At 41.0% G+C, this 16234-nt stretch overlaps 1 protein-coding gene across 4 annotated transcripts in view; it reads left to right on the top strand.

The window, feature by feature from the left end:
• PTCHD4 (patched domain containing 4) overlaps nt 1-16234 on the top strand; it is a 199685-nt gene that overhangs the window by 39347 nt on the left and 144104 nt on the right. For all 4 annotated transcript variants that reach the window (XM_021098809.2, XM_021098807.2, XM_021098808.2 and 1 more), the window contains one exon: nt 12328-12808. In XM_021098809.2, the coding sequence (XP_020954468.2) occupies nt 12328-12808 (481 nt within the window). The remainder of the gene's footprint in view (nt 1-12327; nt 12809-16234) is intronic.

The raw sequence follows: 16234 nt of genomic DNA, 5'->3' as shown, positions 1-16234 counted from the left end.
TTCCCGTCATGGCACAGTGGTTAACGAATCCAACTAGGAACCATGAGGTTGTGGGTTCCATCCCTGCCCTTGCTCAGTGGGTTAACGATCCGGCGTTGCCGTGAACTGTGGTATAGGTTGCAGACGCAGCTCGGATCCCGCATTGCTGTGGCTCTGGCGTAGGCTGGCAGCAGCAGCTCCGATTCAACCCCTAGCCTGGGAACCTCCATATGCCACGGGAGTGGCCCAAGAAATGGCAAAAAGACAAAAAAAAAAAAAAAAAAAATCACTGAATCCCTCAACCATCGTTTTCTAATTGTTGATAGAGCCTCTTCAAAAGAGGGTGCCACCCCTCTTCCAGCATCATCAAACATTTCTCATAACAAAGTTTTGTGCTATGGGGTCCTATTTAATAACCAAAGAAAGAGGCTCAGAGAATCTCAGTAATTTTGTAAGAGTCGCAGTGGTTATAAATGGTCAGATGAGCCCTCAAACCCAAGCTCTTCAAACTTGAAAGCTAAGCTGCTATTGGCAGCCACATGGCCTGTGATGCTGACATGGTTTTGCATCACCGACCTGAAAACCAGGTCCTGCGACCTGTAGTCTGGGCTGTGGGTCTTTCCTCAGAAGAATGGGGAGGAAATATCAATCTCTTTCTTAACATTTTGTAAGGACAGCTTTGGAAGAATTCTCTATGCCAAAGTTTTGTACCTTGAAAACAAAGGTAGTGATTTGTTGAAGGAAAAAAAAATATATCGATTGTCCAATTATGAGAACTTGGGCTGCTGAAACTTGGCACTATTTTGGAAAATTCAGAAGCAAATTGAAAGCAACCTGAAACAGGAGTGCAATTTGGATTAGGAACCTTGTCTCCAAACTCCATGAAATAGGGCTAGGCAATATAAGAACTGACATGGCGAAGAGGGATATTTATGTGTGGCTAGGAGAAATGGCAATCATGTTTATGCAGTGAAGGTAATTAAACTCCCAAGGGCTGGAATGTAGGTTGGCCCCCTTAAAATTGGCCTCATTTTGAATAGTAAATTCACAGTGATGATTACTTTCATTTTAATAAGAATGTCTATCTTAATATTTTCCCCTCTTGCCTAAAAATCTAACTAAATCAATTGTCAAACCTGCTGGGATTATGCATCATATATACTTTTACTGACAGCTTTCTACTACCTAACTTATTAAGGTTACCATATATTCCAAACAAAAAAAGGGGATATGAGATCAAATGAAAGATTTTAACTTGTGGATATTATTTTTAAAAAGCCTCACATAGGAGTTCCCTTCGTGGCTCAGTGGTTAATGAACCTGACTAGGAACCATGAGGTTTCGGGTTCGATCCCTGGCCTCACTCAGTGAGTTAAGGATCCGGCATTGCCATGAGCTGTGGTGTAGGTTGCAGACGCGGCTCGGATCCCATGTTGCTGTGGCCCTGGTGTAGGCCGTCGGCTACAGCTCCAATTAGTCCCCTCGCCTGGGAACCTCCATATGCCGCAGGGGCGGCCCTAGAAATGGCAAAGGACAAAAAAATAAAATAAAATAAAATAAAATGACTCACATAGATGTGAAACTAAGAACACATGCATGCAAATGTTCCATGGATTAACTCATTTAAAAAATATAATTACATGAAAATTTTTACCTGCCTTACTAAAGCTAAAGTCTGCAGTCATTAGACATAACAATGTGCTTCTGACTTATTTCCTTGCTTGACATTTTTAACTTGTAGATTCATTTTTTTTCCTACATCAGATGAGCATTTGTAAGTGGGTTGCAAACTTTAATATTAGCATTAAATGAGAACAACTGGAAAGGCAATCTTTCTTTCCTCTCAAGGAAAAAAGCAGAAATGTATTTTCTAAATCTTTAAAGATCTTTGGATAATCTTTTAAGTTAAATTAAGCAAAAAACAAAAACAAAAACATGTACTTTGCTTTGGAGTTCATTTTTCGTTCAGGTGTTTAAATAATTTTTAAAATTTTAATTAATTTTTAAGATTTTACTTCTCAAAGACATCCAGATGCTCCTTTGCTAGACATCCAAGAGTATAGTTTAAACCACAGATTAGCCCATGCACTTGACTAAAATATGTCACATCAACCTGGAAAATGTTAACAGTTGCAAAGGTGAGCCGTTGACACCCCCCTCTCCTGTTGAGCAAAGTAATATTTAGCTCCCACATGGAGCTGTGAGGTAAGAGAGTGCTTACTTTCTTGGCTTTATTGAAAGCTTTCAATTATTTTAATATCTTTGAGGCTGAATAGCTCATAGTAGTAAAGAACAATTGCATGGATCTCATTAGAATGTGTATCACACACAATACTTTCAAAGCATGTCTGTTCTTTTAGAGATTAAAAAGAAAAGGTAATTTAGTGAAGATAAAATGGACTTCAGCAAGCATTATTTTCTTTATCGGGCATTTTACGGACATAGTTCAAGAATTATCCCTCACTGCGGCTTTGTGCTAGTTGTCTTTCAACTAAGGGAAGGACAGAGACGGGGGGGGGGCAAGGGGGGGAATGAGGGTCAGAGAGGAGGGGAGAAAGAGTGAAAAGAGGGAGTGGGAGAAAGATGGGAGGAGAGGAGGAGAAAAGAGATCCAGAAAGACGCAGGTGGATGTTCATATAAGGCAACGAGATATTAAAATCTGATTCATCTTTAGTAGAGAAACAAGGGTGTCACCTTCATTTTATCAAAGAATTGAGACACAGCTGACCTCACCCGTAACTGCAAATACACTGTTGGTTTCCTCCTTTATAATATTTCATTTCTCTCTATTTCCTTGAGAAATAGAGAGAAATGATGCCCCAAATTAGTTGTCTTTAGCCCAAAAAAGATGCCACCTTTATGTCCTGTCTTTACTGATCTTGGAAGTCTAGTTGGAGTGATAAAACAAATAACAATGGTAAAATGCAACATCATTAAACTATCAGAAGAGGCCCTCTTGAATGACACTGACACAGTCTTGGAGAACAAAGAAAAATAAAAATTAGAAAAATGGAATTCATAAATGGCCACACCATTTTCTTTCTCTTTTTTTTTTTTTTTTTTTTTGTCGTTTTTTTTCTAGGGCCGCCCTCTGTGGGCCTACACCACAGCCACAGCAACACAGGATCTGAGCTGCGTCTTCGACCTACACCACAGCTCATGGCAACACCAGATCCTTAATCCACTGACTGAGGCCAGGGATTGAACTTGTGTCCTCATGGATACTAGTTAGATTCATTTCCGCTGAGCCACATTGGGAACTCCAAGCAACACAATTTTCAAACTGCCTAAATTAGTGGCCTATCTCCTGGAAGTTATAATCAATCTATCTCATAATCTAGACCTCTGAGATTACAATTAACTGAATTATTTAAAAAGAAATCGATTTTGCTTCGTGTGATGTTTTATACACAAGCATATCCTCAAAAACCATTTTTTATTTGACTGATCAAGTAATTAGCCTTTGTTTTCAGATTAAAGAAAACAATGCATGAGAAGAAAAGGCAAAAAGACAAAAATTGGAGTTCCCATTGTGGTGCAGCAGAAACGAATCTGATTAATATTCATGAGGATGTGGGTTTGACCCCTGGCCTCCCTCAGTGGGCTAAGGATCTGGTGTTGCCATGAGCTGCGGTGTGGGTCGCAGACGAGGCTCCGATCTGGCATTGCTATAGCTGTGGCATAGGCTGGTGACTGCAGCTCAAATTTGACCCCTAGCCTGGGAACTTCCATATGCCACGGATGCGGCTCTGAAAAAAACAAACAGAAAAACCCAAAAAGTTCATTTTTCACGTTGCAGTCAAAGAGAGCTTTTGAATAAGCAAACCTCCCTACTCACTACCAGTACCCAGCTCTACATCACCCTTTCTTGCCCCCACTGTATATTCCAGTCACTGTCAAAATCCCAGAAACAGAATATGCTTACTCTGCTTTCTAGATCTTTGCACATGCTGTTCCCTCTGCCTGGAAGACCATCCCTCTCCAGATCCACTAACAAACCCCTCGCCTTCACTTGGAGAATTGTTACTCATGTCTCAGGTCTCAGCGAAGATGCCACCTTCTTTGGCAAGTCTTCTTAGTCCCTTCTAGGCTAGGGGTTCCATCTCAGTACTTCCTTAACATTTTGTGTTAACTGGTATCTTGGTACTTACATATATGTGTGTACCTATATATGCACACACACATATCCATATGGATGCATATACATATATGCATATATATTTCATGCCTGCCTGCTTACTTATCTTTCCTCATCTCCCACTGCATCCCAGAGACCCAGACCCTTTGACTGTGGCTGTTCACTACTCTCTCCTCAATACCTGGCAGTCACAGAGCGTGTGCTCACTGAATACGTCCGGAATGAATGAATGACTCAGTCCTTCTTGCCTGCTTCCACCTGTGTGTCATGTCCTACTGGCCATAAATTCACCACACTACCACCCTATGTAGATACTTGCTTCATGTGGCCCTTTCTATGAGGATGTTTTGAATTCTATACTGAGGTTTGCCTCTGAAGTTTGTTAGTCTGATCTACAGTTCCAGTCAGAGATACTAATGGCCCTGGTGTCACATCCTTACATAGCAGGTGGTTGTAATCCAGTCTTTGGGGGAGTTTCTGAACCCAAAGAAAGGCTGTAATGGCAGACTTTCAGCCTTCTCTTGAAGGGGGCTTTGTGCATTCTCTCAATGCTCCTGCATGAGTGATGGCCAGCGTCCTCTGTGTAGCATAGCATCAGAGTTAAAGCTCCTTTAATACGGAATACTTACCCCGAGTGGGCATTGTGATCACTTTGTGAAAGACTCACTTAACATAGTAACACCGCTTTTAATAGAAATTTTTGGGATAGAATCACTGAGTTACAGAGAAGTAAAAAAAATCATTGTTATATGCTTCACATTTAATGTTGATAATATCTCTACTTCCACATGTTACTTATAAATCTGTGTAAAGGTTTTGTATGAGTTAAGGAGAAAATAAACTTATGTATCCTGTTATGGGACAAGTAAACCAATACAGTGGAACAGGTACTCATGAAATAGAGATCTAAGGAAGAAATGAATTTTACTATCTAAGAAATACATGAATTCATCTGGGCTACCAAGAGATGATTTATATCTAGGTAAAATAAGGCAATGTCTTGATGTTTTTCCATTTGAGAAAGATGCTTTCTGGAAATTACTCAGAGAAGAAAAAGCTGCTGGGTCCAGATTTAAAAGAAGATAAAAAGCTTCTTGTTTCTATGGAAATGAACATGGGGTCATCTTGTGTTTCTCCTTCCTTCTTATTTATTTATTTTTCCTTAGGGCAGATTTCTCTAGCCTACTCTGCAGTGTCTAATGACCTTACGAGGGCTGCATCATTAAATGCAGAGCTAATGATATCTTTAGATAATATAAGCCAAAGCTTTTATTTTGGAGATGAGGCAGTTGGCATTCGGGAAGTCAAGCATTTTGATCCCTGTCACCCTGCTAGAGGGCGGCACACCTGGAACTTACAACCAGTCTCTAGGGCCTGGACCCTGTGTTCTTCCCATCACATCACAGACATTTTCTGGGAGATGTGGAGTAATTCTAGATAGATAAGTGAATAAACAATATCATTCATATATTTAATTTCCGACATAGTAATAATAGCCAACGCCTTCTGGCCACTTTTCCAAGTGTTTTCTGTATATTCATACACTTGATCCTCAGAATGCCTTGTGATTTTTATGTTAACCAGTAATAAAGCTGATGTGCAGAGCTAAAGAGACTTCCACAGCTTGTCAGTGTTGACGTTGGGCCTCTGAGACAAAGGCCTCTTGAGTCTCTGTACATAACTCTTATCTTGTACTTCCTTTCATTCATTCGAAAGTATGGTCACAAATTATTCAAACATATGGACAACTGTGTTAAGAACATGAGCACCGGAGTCAGAAACAGGAATCAGGTGATTGGGGGGCCACTTAGCTGTATAACTTTACAGAACACCTTCCTGCTAGGCCGCCAGGTCCTGGTTGGTGACTTAAGGCCACTCTAGGTTAGCACTTCTTCAGACAGTGGCTGGGAGAGTTACCCAGGATAATGCAAATAAAGTTGTTAAATCTTAGAACCGTCTGCTGCACATGTTACAAATTATTATGCTAGAGTGCTTTGTTAAACTTATTTATTTATTTATTTATTTATGTCCCTTCAGGGCCCCACCCATGGCATATGGAGGTTCCCAGGTTACGGTTCGAATCAGAGCTGCAGCTGCCAGCCTACACCATAGCCACAGCAGTGCTAGATCTGAGCTTCGTCTGCGACCTACACCACAGCTCACCACAACACCAGATCCTTAACCCACTGATAGATGCCAGGAATGGAACTTGCATCCTCATGGATACTAGTCAGATCCGTTTCTGCTGAACCATAATGGGAACTCCTGTTAAACTTATTTTTTTATTTTTGGTGGCTAAAGATCTTATTTCATTTTGACAACATGGAAATCTTACTTTTTTTAACCTTCCTCTTTGAAAAAAATCAGAAATACACCACTGCATTGTCCTGGCTTAGTGATGTGACATAAAAAATTTAATTTATTCTTTTGTATGTGTGTGTGTCTTTTTGCCTTTTCTAGGGCCTCTCCCACAGCATATGAAGGTTTCCCAGGCTAGGGGTCTAATCAGAGCTGTAGCCACCGGCCTACGCCAGAGCCACAGCAACTCGGGATCTGAGGTGGGTCTGCAACCTACACCACAGCTCACAGCAATGCCAGATCCTTAACCCACTGAGCAAGGGCAGGGACCGAACCTGCAACCTCATGGTTCCTAGTCGGATTCGTTAACCATTGCGCCACGATGGGAACTCCTAATTTATTCTTTATTAGGGTATTTTAATGCTTTAATGTCTTCATTTTGAAAATGACTTCTAATTCTTCTTTTTTTTTTTCTTTTTTTTAAACTAAATGCCTTGCAGGAACTTGCTTTCTTCTTATTTGCTTTTTTCTATTAACCATGAAGCTCTAGAGAGGACATTCAAGAAAACTGACAATTTTAGTCAATCCTACTTTGTATACTCAATATTCAGAATAAAACAAACAGGTAAAAGAGTTCCCATCTTGGCACAGTGGTTAATGAATCCAACTAGGAACCATAAGGTTGTGGGTTCGATCCCTGGCCTTGCTCAGTGGGTTAAGGATCCGGTGTTGCCATGAGCTGTGGTGTAGGTCACAGACGTGGCTCGGATCCTGTGTTGCTGTGGCTCTGGCGTAGGCTGGCAGCTGTAGCTCTGATTAGACCCCTAGCCTGAGAATCTCCATATGCCGTGGGAGCAGCCCTAGAAAAGGCAAAAAAGACAAACAAACAAACAAATAGGTATGTTAGAAAAGAAATATGAGAAAACAATCTTACTTAAGCAATCAAACAACAAGAACAACAAATTGTACCATTCCTTTAGAAATGTCACTATCTACCATATATAGCAGCTTTTCTTTGCAACAATAAAAGACAACTGACTATCTAAAAGTTTCCAGTTCCTTTCAATGCCTACCTAATCAAAAACAGTGAGATCTCTGAGTTACTGCCGTGGCTCAGTGGAAATGATTCTGACTAGTATCCATGAAGGACGCAAGTTCGATCCCTGGCCTCGATCAGTGGGTTAAGGATCCAATGTTGCCGTTAGCTGAGGTGTAGGTTGCAGACGCAGCTCAGATCTGGCATTGCTGTAACTGGGGTATAAGCCAGTGGCTACAGCTCCAATTCCGCCCCTAGCCTGGGAACCTCCATTATTCCACAGGTGCAGCCCCAAAAAGACAAAAAAAGAAAACACTGAGATCTGAAATACAGTTGTTCTGGACAGGAGCTGTGTTGCCCAATTATCTTACAGTCACAGAAGGTATTTTAATGTCAACCCATATATTAAGCAGATAGGACATTCCCCTATAATTTCAAAGCATCGTTGAGTAATTTGTTCCTCTTCACAATCATTTATAACATCCGTATCTCTTTCCTCTCCTATCTCTTTGAGAATTTATTCTTTGATCTTGTCTTTATGAGTTTAATTTCCTTTTGCACCATAGAGGTGTGGATTGGGTGGGAGTAATTTTAAGAGTTACAAAGTAGCAACCATGTACTAAATAAGACCTAAAGAACACAAGATTTTTTTTCCTGGTGTTACTGCTCTGGAGGACTAATGTGATGAGGTGCTTCATGGCCATGAGATAGTACTGTGACCTGTAATTCTATTGATTCACCTTGGAACAATTTACCTAGCAGAGACAGCCTGAGCTGACATTTTTTTCACGCTGCATCAAGAACTTGAAATACTGCAGGGAGTTCCTAACTGACCTCCTTCTTTTAGAGTCACTCTGACTCCCTAAATCATTCTCCACAGTGCAATGAGGGAGCACTCCAAAAAGTAAATCATGTTATTCTCCTGTTTAAAACTGTCAAGTGGTTTCCTATTACAGGACAGTAAGTCCAGCTGCTTGATAAAGTTTTCACGGCTCTGCTTCTTTCTCTAGCTCCAAATCCCATCACTCCCTTTTGTTCTTCGAACATCATGTGCTGTTCTTCGCCTCTGGGTCAGGATGCATGCAAATCCTTTCTCTAGGTCCTCCCTAAGTCCCCTTGTCTGTCCACTACTAGCTTACAGCACGTGCTTGCTTGTGCAGTGAAAACAGAAGAGGAAACATACTTTGGATTAATGTTACATAGAAGAGATTGGGAAAAGGATAGTTTGCTTTTGTCGCTAACCTCTAATTTTTACATACACTTCTTTTCATCTGAGTTCCTGCTGTCCTCAGATACTTAGTACTCTCTCTTACTTTTCCTGTTCTTAGCAAAATGGTCTCTAAAAAATAACCTGCGGTTAGTTAATGTCTAAATATACCTCAGGGTGAATTCACTGAATCAAATATTATGGAGTGTTTATTATATGCCAGGCTTTGTTCTAGGCACAGGGAAATTGCCAGTGAGCAAGACAGGGAAGGTGGTCTCAACAAGTACACATTCTAGAGTTCCCTTCATGGCTCAGCAGTTAACCAACCCAACCAGGATCCATGAGGATGCAGGTTCAATCCCTGATTCTGCTCAGTGGGTTAACGATCTGGCGTTGCCATGAGCTGTGGTATAGGTGGCAGACACAGCTTGGATCCTACATTGCTGTGGCTGTGGTGGTGGCTGGCAGCTGTAGCTCTGATTTGACCCCTCGCTTGGGAACTTCCATATGTCGTGGGTGCAGGGTGCGGCCCTAAAAAGCAAAAAAAAAAAAAAAAACAAACCCAAAAAACCCCAAGTACACGTTCTAGTGAAAGAGCAGATAGTGGACCCAAAGATGTGACTTAGGGACTTAAATTCGTCTTGTATTAATGACATCAATTCAATTCATAGAATGCTAGAACTGAAAGATGTCTTTGGTATCATGTAAACATTTTAACTCACATCACTCATTTTACAGATGGGAAAACTGAAACCTAGAAGGGGAAATGAATTAGCCAAGACTTTCTTATCCCATTACTGAGAAATGCACACTGAGACCCAGGTCACATGACTCCAGGTCACATGATGATGTGTTCTCTCCATTAATCCCACCTGACTTCTTACAAATTCAGGTCTGCCCAGAGGAAAATTACATATCATTAATGCATTAATAATTAATAATCACTAGTTATTACATATGCATTCTTTGTTTCTCCCAAATAGAAGCACCTATGAATTGGTTACTTTGGGATACTGGTGAATTCTTCTACCCCGTCATACAAAATGGTAGAAATATCCCTTACGAATCATGTATAAAAGTGTACTTCTCAGGACTAGACTGAGTAGTGTATTTGGCCAAATGATGTGTACAAAGTATAGACCATTCAATAGAGCTTTTGATTCAAGCCCGTCCAAAGACCTTGTTTATTTTGTGCATGGAGTAGAGCAGATTAAGAGAGAAAAATTCATTTCATTTGTTACATTCATTTAAATATAATGAAATGAAAGCGTATCTTTTATGACATCAGTTCATTAAAAATGGAAATTAGACCATTTCAAAGGGGTGGGATAAGCAGCTAGCCAAACCCTACATCAGCTATTTAACAATCTATATTTGGCTTTCTTTAAAAATGTGACTTTTGTCCAGACGCTTTATCAGCACCTCCTTTGAGTCACTGTAATCTCCAAATGAGGCCTGAGGATAAATCTTTGTTCCACTGCTACAGATCCCTGAGAACTCTTTTTGATGATAGAAATGAGTAAAGACAGATGGAACTGCACTTTCTTAAGTGAATAAATAAAGCTTTTAAAATATCTTTTTTTTCCCCAAATAATTTGAAGGACAAGTCAGCCTTGCAGATAGGATATCAAAGTAGAAACAAGGGTGCTAAAACTTATACCAAGCTTAAAACTAAAATAAACAATCGCCACTGAGGAGCAATTTGACCTGTATTGAAAGAGTGAAAACCACCCTTCCCCATCTCCCAGGACCAAAGCAGGATTTCCACCTCCTTCCTCAAAGCTCCCCTACCTTTCCACCTGTAGCTCATTAGAGAACCCCGGAGAGTTTAATCAAGGAGGAGCCTTGGGAACTCACAGAATTTCAATTTGATTGTGTGCGTATGTGTAATTTTATTTTATTTTTATTAATTAAATTTATTTTTATTAGGACATAGTTGATTTACAGTGTTGAATCAATTTCTGCTGTCCAGCATAGTGACCCACTCATATATGTATATTCTTTTTCTCATAATCAATTTGATTTTTATAAGGAAAGAACGATGGAAAAATGACAAAGATGCTGTGGAAAGTGGGAGATATCCCAAGTAGAGGGGGGGGAAAACCCTCTAATTAAATTCTTGTTTGGAAATTATGTTGTTCATTTAGAGTTGGTCAGGTCGAGTCAAATAGAAAGAATTTTTATTTAACATGTAGGGGGTGAAATGGGTATATGGAATGACTATAAAATTTCTTATTTCTGGATGATCCTGCTAACAGTATTCATAGTCTCTAAATTTCTCAAACTTTCTGTGTTTCAGCACATTCTCAAGTATTAGAATTACTTTGGTGCAGATACAAACAAGTACCTCAGAAACAGGTGTTGGGTCTAAACAAGTCTACAATACTTGTTACACGTGTCTCTTGAGTACACAGTTCTGTGAAAACAACCGTGGTTACCCTGAGGTTGGTTTTGCTGCCTTCTGTATTACTTTCCTAGAAAGAATTGTCCCCTGTTCTGACCCTACACTTTTATATTCTCACAAGATAAATTTCTTGCCCGATGTAGCAAACACACAATCTGTTCATGGCATAAATTTACCTTTGTGCCTGCATCTCACCTAGGACCTGATGCACATTTTCAGAATCTCCATCTTGCAACCTACTCTTGGGTTTGGTATTTCATCTGAAAACAATTACCATTGAAGTACATGACAGTTGTGGCAAAAAGAATATATCCATTTTGATTAAAATTTGGAGATGGAGATCAAGGATTTTTTTTTTTCATAAACACTGGTTGAGAATTACTGCTCAGAACCAGTGTAAGCAACTCAGCGTCCGACTTGTGTGTTCCTTAAAGAAGAGTGATTGCTTCTCTTATAAATAGCCTTCTCGTATGATCTTGCCTACTCAGATTCATATGAAATCCTGAAGCTGAGATCACTTTTGGCAACACCACCTAAAGTTTTATCAGTCTCACTGGGGGGGGGAGGGTGACCGTTGTGTTTCCTGGTAATCCTACAAAATACTGCAGTTAGTGAAAGGGAATGCTTCAGTGAATGAACATTATATTTAGAAAACATTTCAACATAATTAAATTATTGGTGAAAAAAACAGTATTTTTTTCTACTTCTTCTGAAGTACACAGCTGTACCCCCAAAATATAAAGACCAAGTACAGATGTTTGTAATATTTGTCTGTATTGTGTGTGTGTGTTAGTGTAAGTGTGTGTGCGTGTTTGCTCTAGAAAGTTTAGCATGTATTTATTAATTTATTTTAATTTTTGAAAGGTTGTTAATTCATGCCATGCTTCACTTTTGGCTGAAACTGGATGATGTAAACTTGATCCTGCATAAAGGAATTGTAATAGATTGTTGCCGAAGGAAAGGGTGAGAATGAGGGTATGGATGTGATCAAAATAATATATATGGACATTTTTCTCTGCATGTGGCCAGTCTTTATAACTTCATGATACTCTGCATCTTTTCTAATCCCCATCATCTTGCATGGTATCTCATGGAGCGCCAACAGGTTGAATAGAAAATCCTTACATGCCACTCCACCCACATCAGTTCCACAATTGCTAGAGCCTACCTCTGCCTTTTGTGCTCCTTCACTTAGAGTTAAGAATATGTTCTCTGGGATGTGCCTCCCTCTGGTAACTCAAGTCTCCCCTTTTTCTGTTTTCAAGGATGGGAGGAACAGTTTTATTGGACACCAACTGGGCGGGGTAGTGGAAGTGCCAAACAGCAAGGACCAGCGGGTCAAGTCAGCCAGAGCCATTCAAATCACCTACTACCTCCAGACCTATGGCTCTGCCACCCAAGACCTCATAGGGGAGAAGTGGGAGAATGAGTTCTGTAAGCTTATGAGGAAGCTGCAGGAGGAGCACCAGGACCTCCAGCTCTACCCGCTGGCATCCTTTAGCCTCTGGAGAGACTTTCACAAGACCAGCATCCTGGCCAGGAGCAAGGTCCTAGTGAGCCTCGTGCTGATCCTGACCACAGCCACCCTCTCCAGCTCCATGAAGGACTGTTTGCGTGGCAAGCCCTTCCTGGGCCTCCTGGGGGTGCTCACCGTGTGCATCTCCATCGTCACAGCAGCTGGGATCTTCTTCATCACTGATGGAAAGTACAATTCCACCCTGCTGGGAATCCCGTTCTTCGCCATGGGTAACTATCCATCCTTGTGGTAATCGGCTTCTTACCGGTTTGGGGCAAGGTAGTACGTTTCTTGAATTCTTAGGTGGAAATCTGTTTTAATTGTGCATTGGTATATCTGTGTACTGATGTGACATTTTACTGAGAGTGGTGTCTCTTTCACCTGATGAGGCCTCGTTCAGCAAATGGTAGCCTGACCAAACCATCTTCCCATTTATGCCAGAGACTTTAATGCTACCAAATGTTTTTAAAGTACACACTATTGGAATTTCTACTCTGCTTCTTCAAAATTTATGGGTTGAAATTCATGGGGTACTGAGTTCAGGAGATCCAAAATCTACTTCACATAAAATTTGGTGGTCTGGGGGGAGTTCCCGTCATGGTGCAGTGGTTAATGAATCCAACTAGGAACCATGAGGTTGCGGGTTCGGTCCCTGCCCTTGCTCAGTGGGTCAAGGATCTGGTGTTGCCGTGAGCTGTGGTGTAGTTCGCAGACACAGCTCGGATCCTGCATTGCAGTGGCTGTGGTGTCGGACAGCAGCTATAGCTCCAATTAGACCCCTAGCCTGGGAACCTCCATATGCCACAAGTGCCACCCTAGAAAAGATGAAAAAGACCAAAAAAAAAAAATTGGTGGTCTGAAATTGTGTTGCCCCCTCAAGGTGGTGGTGGTAAAGAGTGGCTATGGTAGATTGGAAATTCTGAGAGCCACCAACAGGTTCTAATCTCAAAGAATTTCATTAAGCTTGATTAATTCGTTTCAAAGTGTTAGTGAGAATATATTCCATTTCCCCCCCCAAACTAAAATTTTCATGCAGCCCCTTAAAGATGTGTCCTCTGGTATTTTTCATCTCTGGTGAAAACAATTCTTCAGCATCTTCAGTCAAGATTATCCCTTCTTGCACTTGTTTTTTTTCCAGGACATACATCAACAGTTTAGAAAGTGGTGTGTGTGTGTGTGTGTGTGTGTGTGTGTGTGTGTGTGTGTGTGTATTCTTCCAAAAGAGAAGATCAATTCTGGGCAGAAAAGTGAGTGATGGGTCAGTAACAAGACTGATGGAGTGTATCAGAAAAGATGGGATAATGGTGATATTTGTGGTACCACAAAAAAGGTCTGTCAGGTGGAATGCAGTTCCCTACTTGCAGCGATATGGAGGATAAACTGCAAAAAATGGCCTCAGGTGGTGAAGTGACAGGCACAGGAGCATCTTCAGCTGTAAAATAATTGCTCTCCACTCCTGGAGTTAATATCAGCCCTAAATTACAGTTTTATGATTAAGTAAAAAAGATGTAGGCACGTGGTCAGAAAGTCTTCGAGGTGATCTGGGCCCTTTTTATTTTGACTTAAACCATATTAAGAACCCTGCGAAGTGGATTTATCTGGAAACCCATCTTCATTGCGGTCCCTTTAGTTCCTCTTGGTAAGCCTCGGTTTCCTCTTGCATAAAATGAGGGTAATGATTCAATAGCAATAATGAGGATAAAAAAATAAGTCAAGAATTAGTTTTGGGATATAACAGAATATACCTAAAGCTAATTAGCAGAGGGTAAACCCTTCATAAATATCATTAAGTTTTAGTAATTAACTTCATCTGTAAAGTACAGTGGTTTCAGTGATGAATTAGGAAACAGCCATTGGCTTCAAGAAATGGAAAGTCTTGGGAATTCCCACTGTGGCTCAGTGGTAATGACTAATATCCATGAGGATGGGGGTCTGATCCCTGGCCTTGCTCAGTGGGTTAAGGATCTGGTATTGCCGTGAGCTGTGGTGCAGGTTGGAGATGCAGTTTGGATCCCATGTTGCTGTGGCTGTGGCTGGCAGCTGCAGCTCCAGATCGACCCCTAGCCTGGGAACTTCCATATGCCACGGCCCTAAAAAGCAAGAAAAAAGAAAAGAAAAGAAAGAAATGGAAAGTAAGTCTTCCTTTCTTGCATTCTTTATATCATCTTTAAATGCATGTTCATCTCCTTAACAAAAGTTTTTCTATTTGCTAAAGAACTATATGAAAAAAGTTTCTTTTTACCAGTGGCAAGGACTGGTCTAGATTTGAATGATTTGTACTTGTTATGTTTTAGGAGCTCAGTCTCTTGACTTAATAATATACAATTTCATAAGACTCATGCAGCATTATTCACAAATGAAGCATGGCTCATTTAAGATGGAGAAATTAGGAGTTCCCATTGTGGCTCAGTGGTTAACAAACCTAACTAATATCCATGAGGATGCGGGTTCGATCCCTGGCCTTGCTCAGTGGGTTAAGGATCCGGTGTTGCTGTGAGCTGTGGTGTGGTCTCAGACACGGATCGGATCTGGTGTTGCTGTGGCTGTGGTATAGGCTGGCAGCTGTAGCTCCCATTGGACCCTTAGCCTGGGAACCTCCATGTGCCGAGGGTGCAGCCCTAAAATGACAAAAGGAAAAAAAAAAGGAACACTGAAAAAATAAAAAAAATAAAATGTCCAGACTCTAGAACACACTTTTTCTTCACATTTTCTCCTCTCATCTTTACTGGACAGGCTGCGTGCAGACTCCAGAAGCCTGGTAAATGGTTACTCTTCAGTATTCCTGCAATTGAAGTTCTTAAAATATTCTTAAAGGAAATTTGCTTCTGTGTTCTGAAAACATAACACCAAGTGGACTGATAAATACATGCTTAAGATACTTGTTCCATCAAGGGGGAGTTGTTTTTGCATTCCGTTTTGTTTGTAAAATGATCCTAATAGTAAGGACACTAAGATTGAGAACTAGTGAAATAAAAGGAATATGTCACAGGGCTAGCACATCTGGGTTTTCATCCCAGCTCTTCCACTAAATGTGCATGTTTTGCTAGAAAGTTATGTACAGTTCCTCTGTCCCAGTTCTCCATTTATCAAATGAAAGATGTGGTCGGAGTTCCCTGGTGGCTCAGTGGAGTGAGGATCCAGCATTGTCACTGCTTCGGCTCCGGTAGCTGCCGTGGCTCAGGTTTGATCGCTCGCTTGGGAACTTCCACATGCTGTGGGTGCAGCCCCCCACAAATGAAAGCCGTGGACTCTTCAGTCTTAAAGTGTGAGGATCCTACCGTATTATTCATTTCATTCCTTAAATGAAGTTAAAATCTGATCATTCCAGGAGTTCCCGTCGTGGCGTAGTGGTTAACGAATCCGACTAGGAACCATGAGGTTGCGGGTTTGGTCCCTGCCCTTGCTCAGTGGGTTAACGATCCGGCGTTGCCGTGAGCTGCGTTGCCGTGAGCTGCGGTGTAGGTTGCAGACTCGGCTCGGATCCCGTGTTGCTGTGGCTCTGGCGTAGGCCAGTGGCTACAGCTCCGATTCAACCCCTAGCCTGGGAACCTCCATATGCCGTGGGAGTGGCCCAAAGAAATAGCAAAAAAGACCAAAAAAAAAAAATTTGATCATTCCTTTATAAAAACCTTTAAGATATGTATTATCTTCAAACT

The sequence above is a fragment of the Sus scrofa genome, chromosome 7 (genome assembly GCF_054392235.1).
Source record: "Sus scrofa isolate SSC_HxYL_T2T_F1_AM1 chromosome 7, Sscrofa_HxYL_maternal_Yorkshire_Landrace_v2.0, whole genome shotgun sequence".
Classification (NCBI taxonomy): domain Eukaryota; kingdom Metazoa; phylum Chordata; class Mammalia; order Artiodactyla; family Suidae; genus Sus; species Sus scrofa.
The sequence above is the reverse complement of the archived record's forward strand: the minus strand, read 5'-3'. Positions and strand labels throughout refer to the sequence as shown.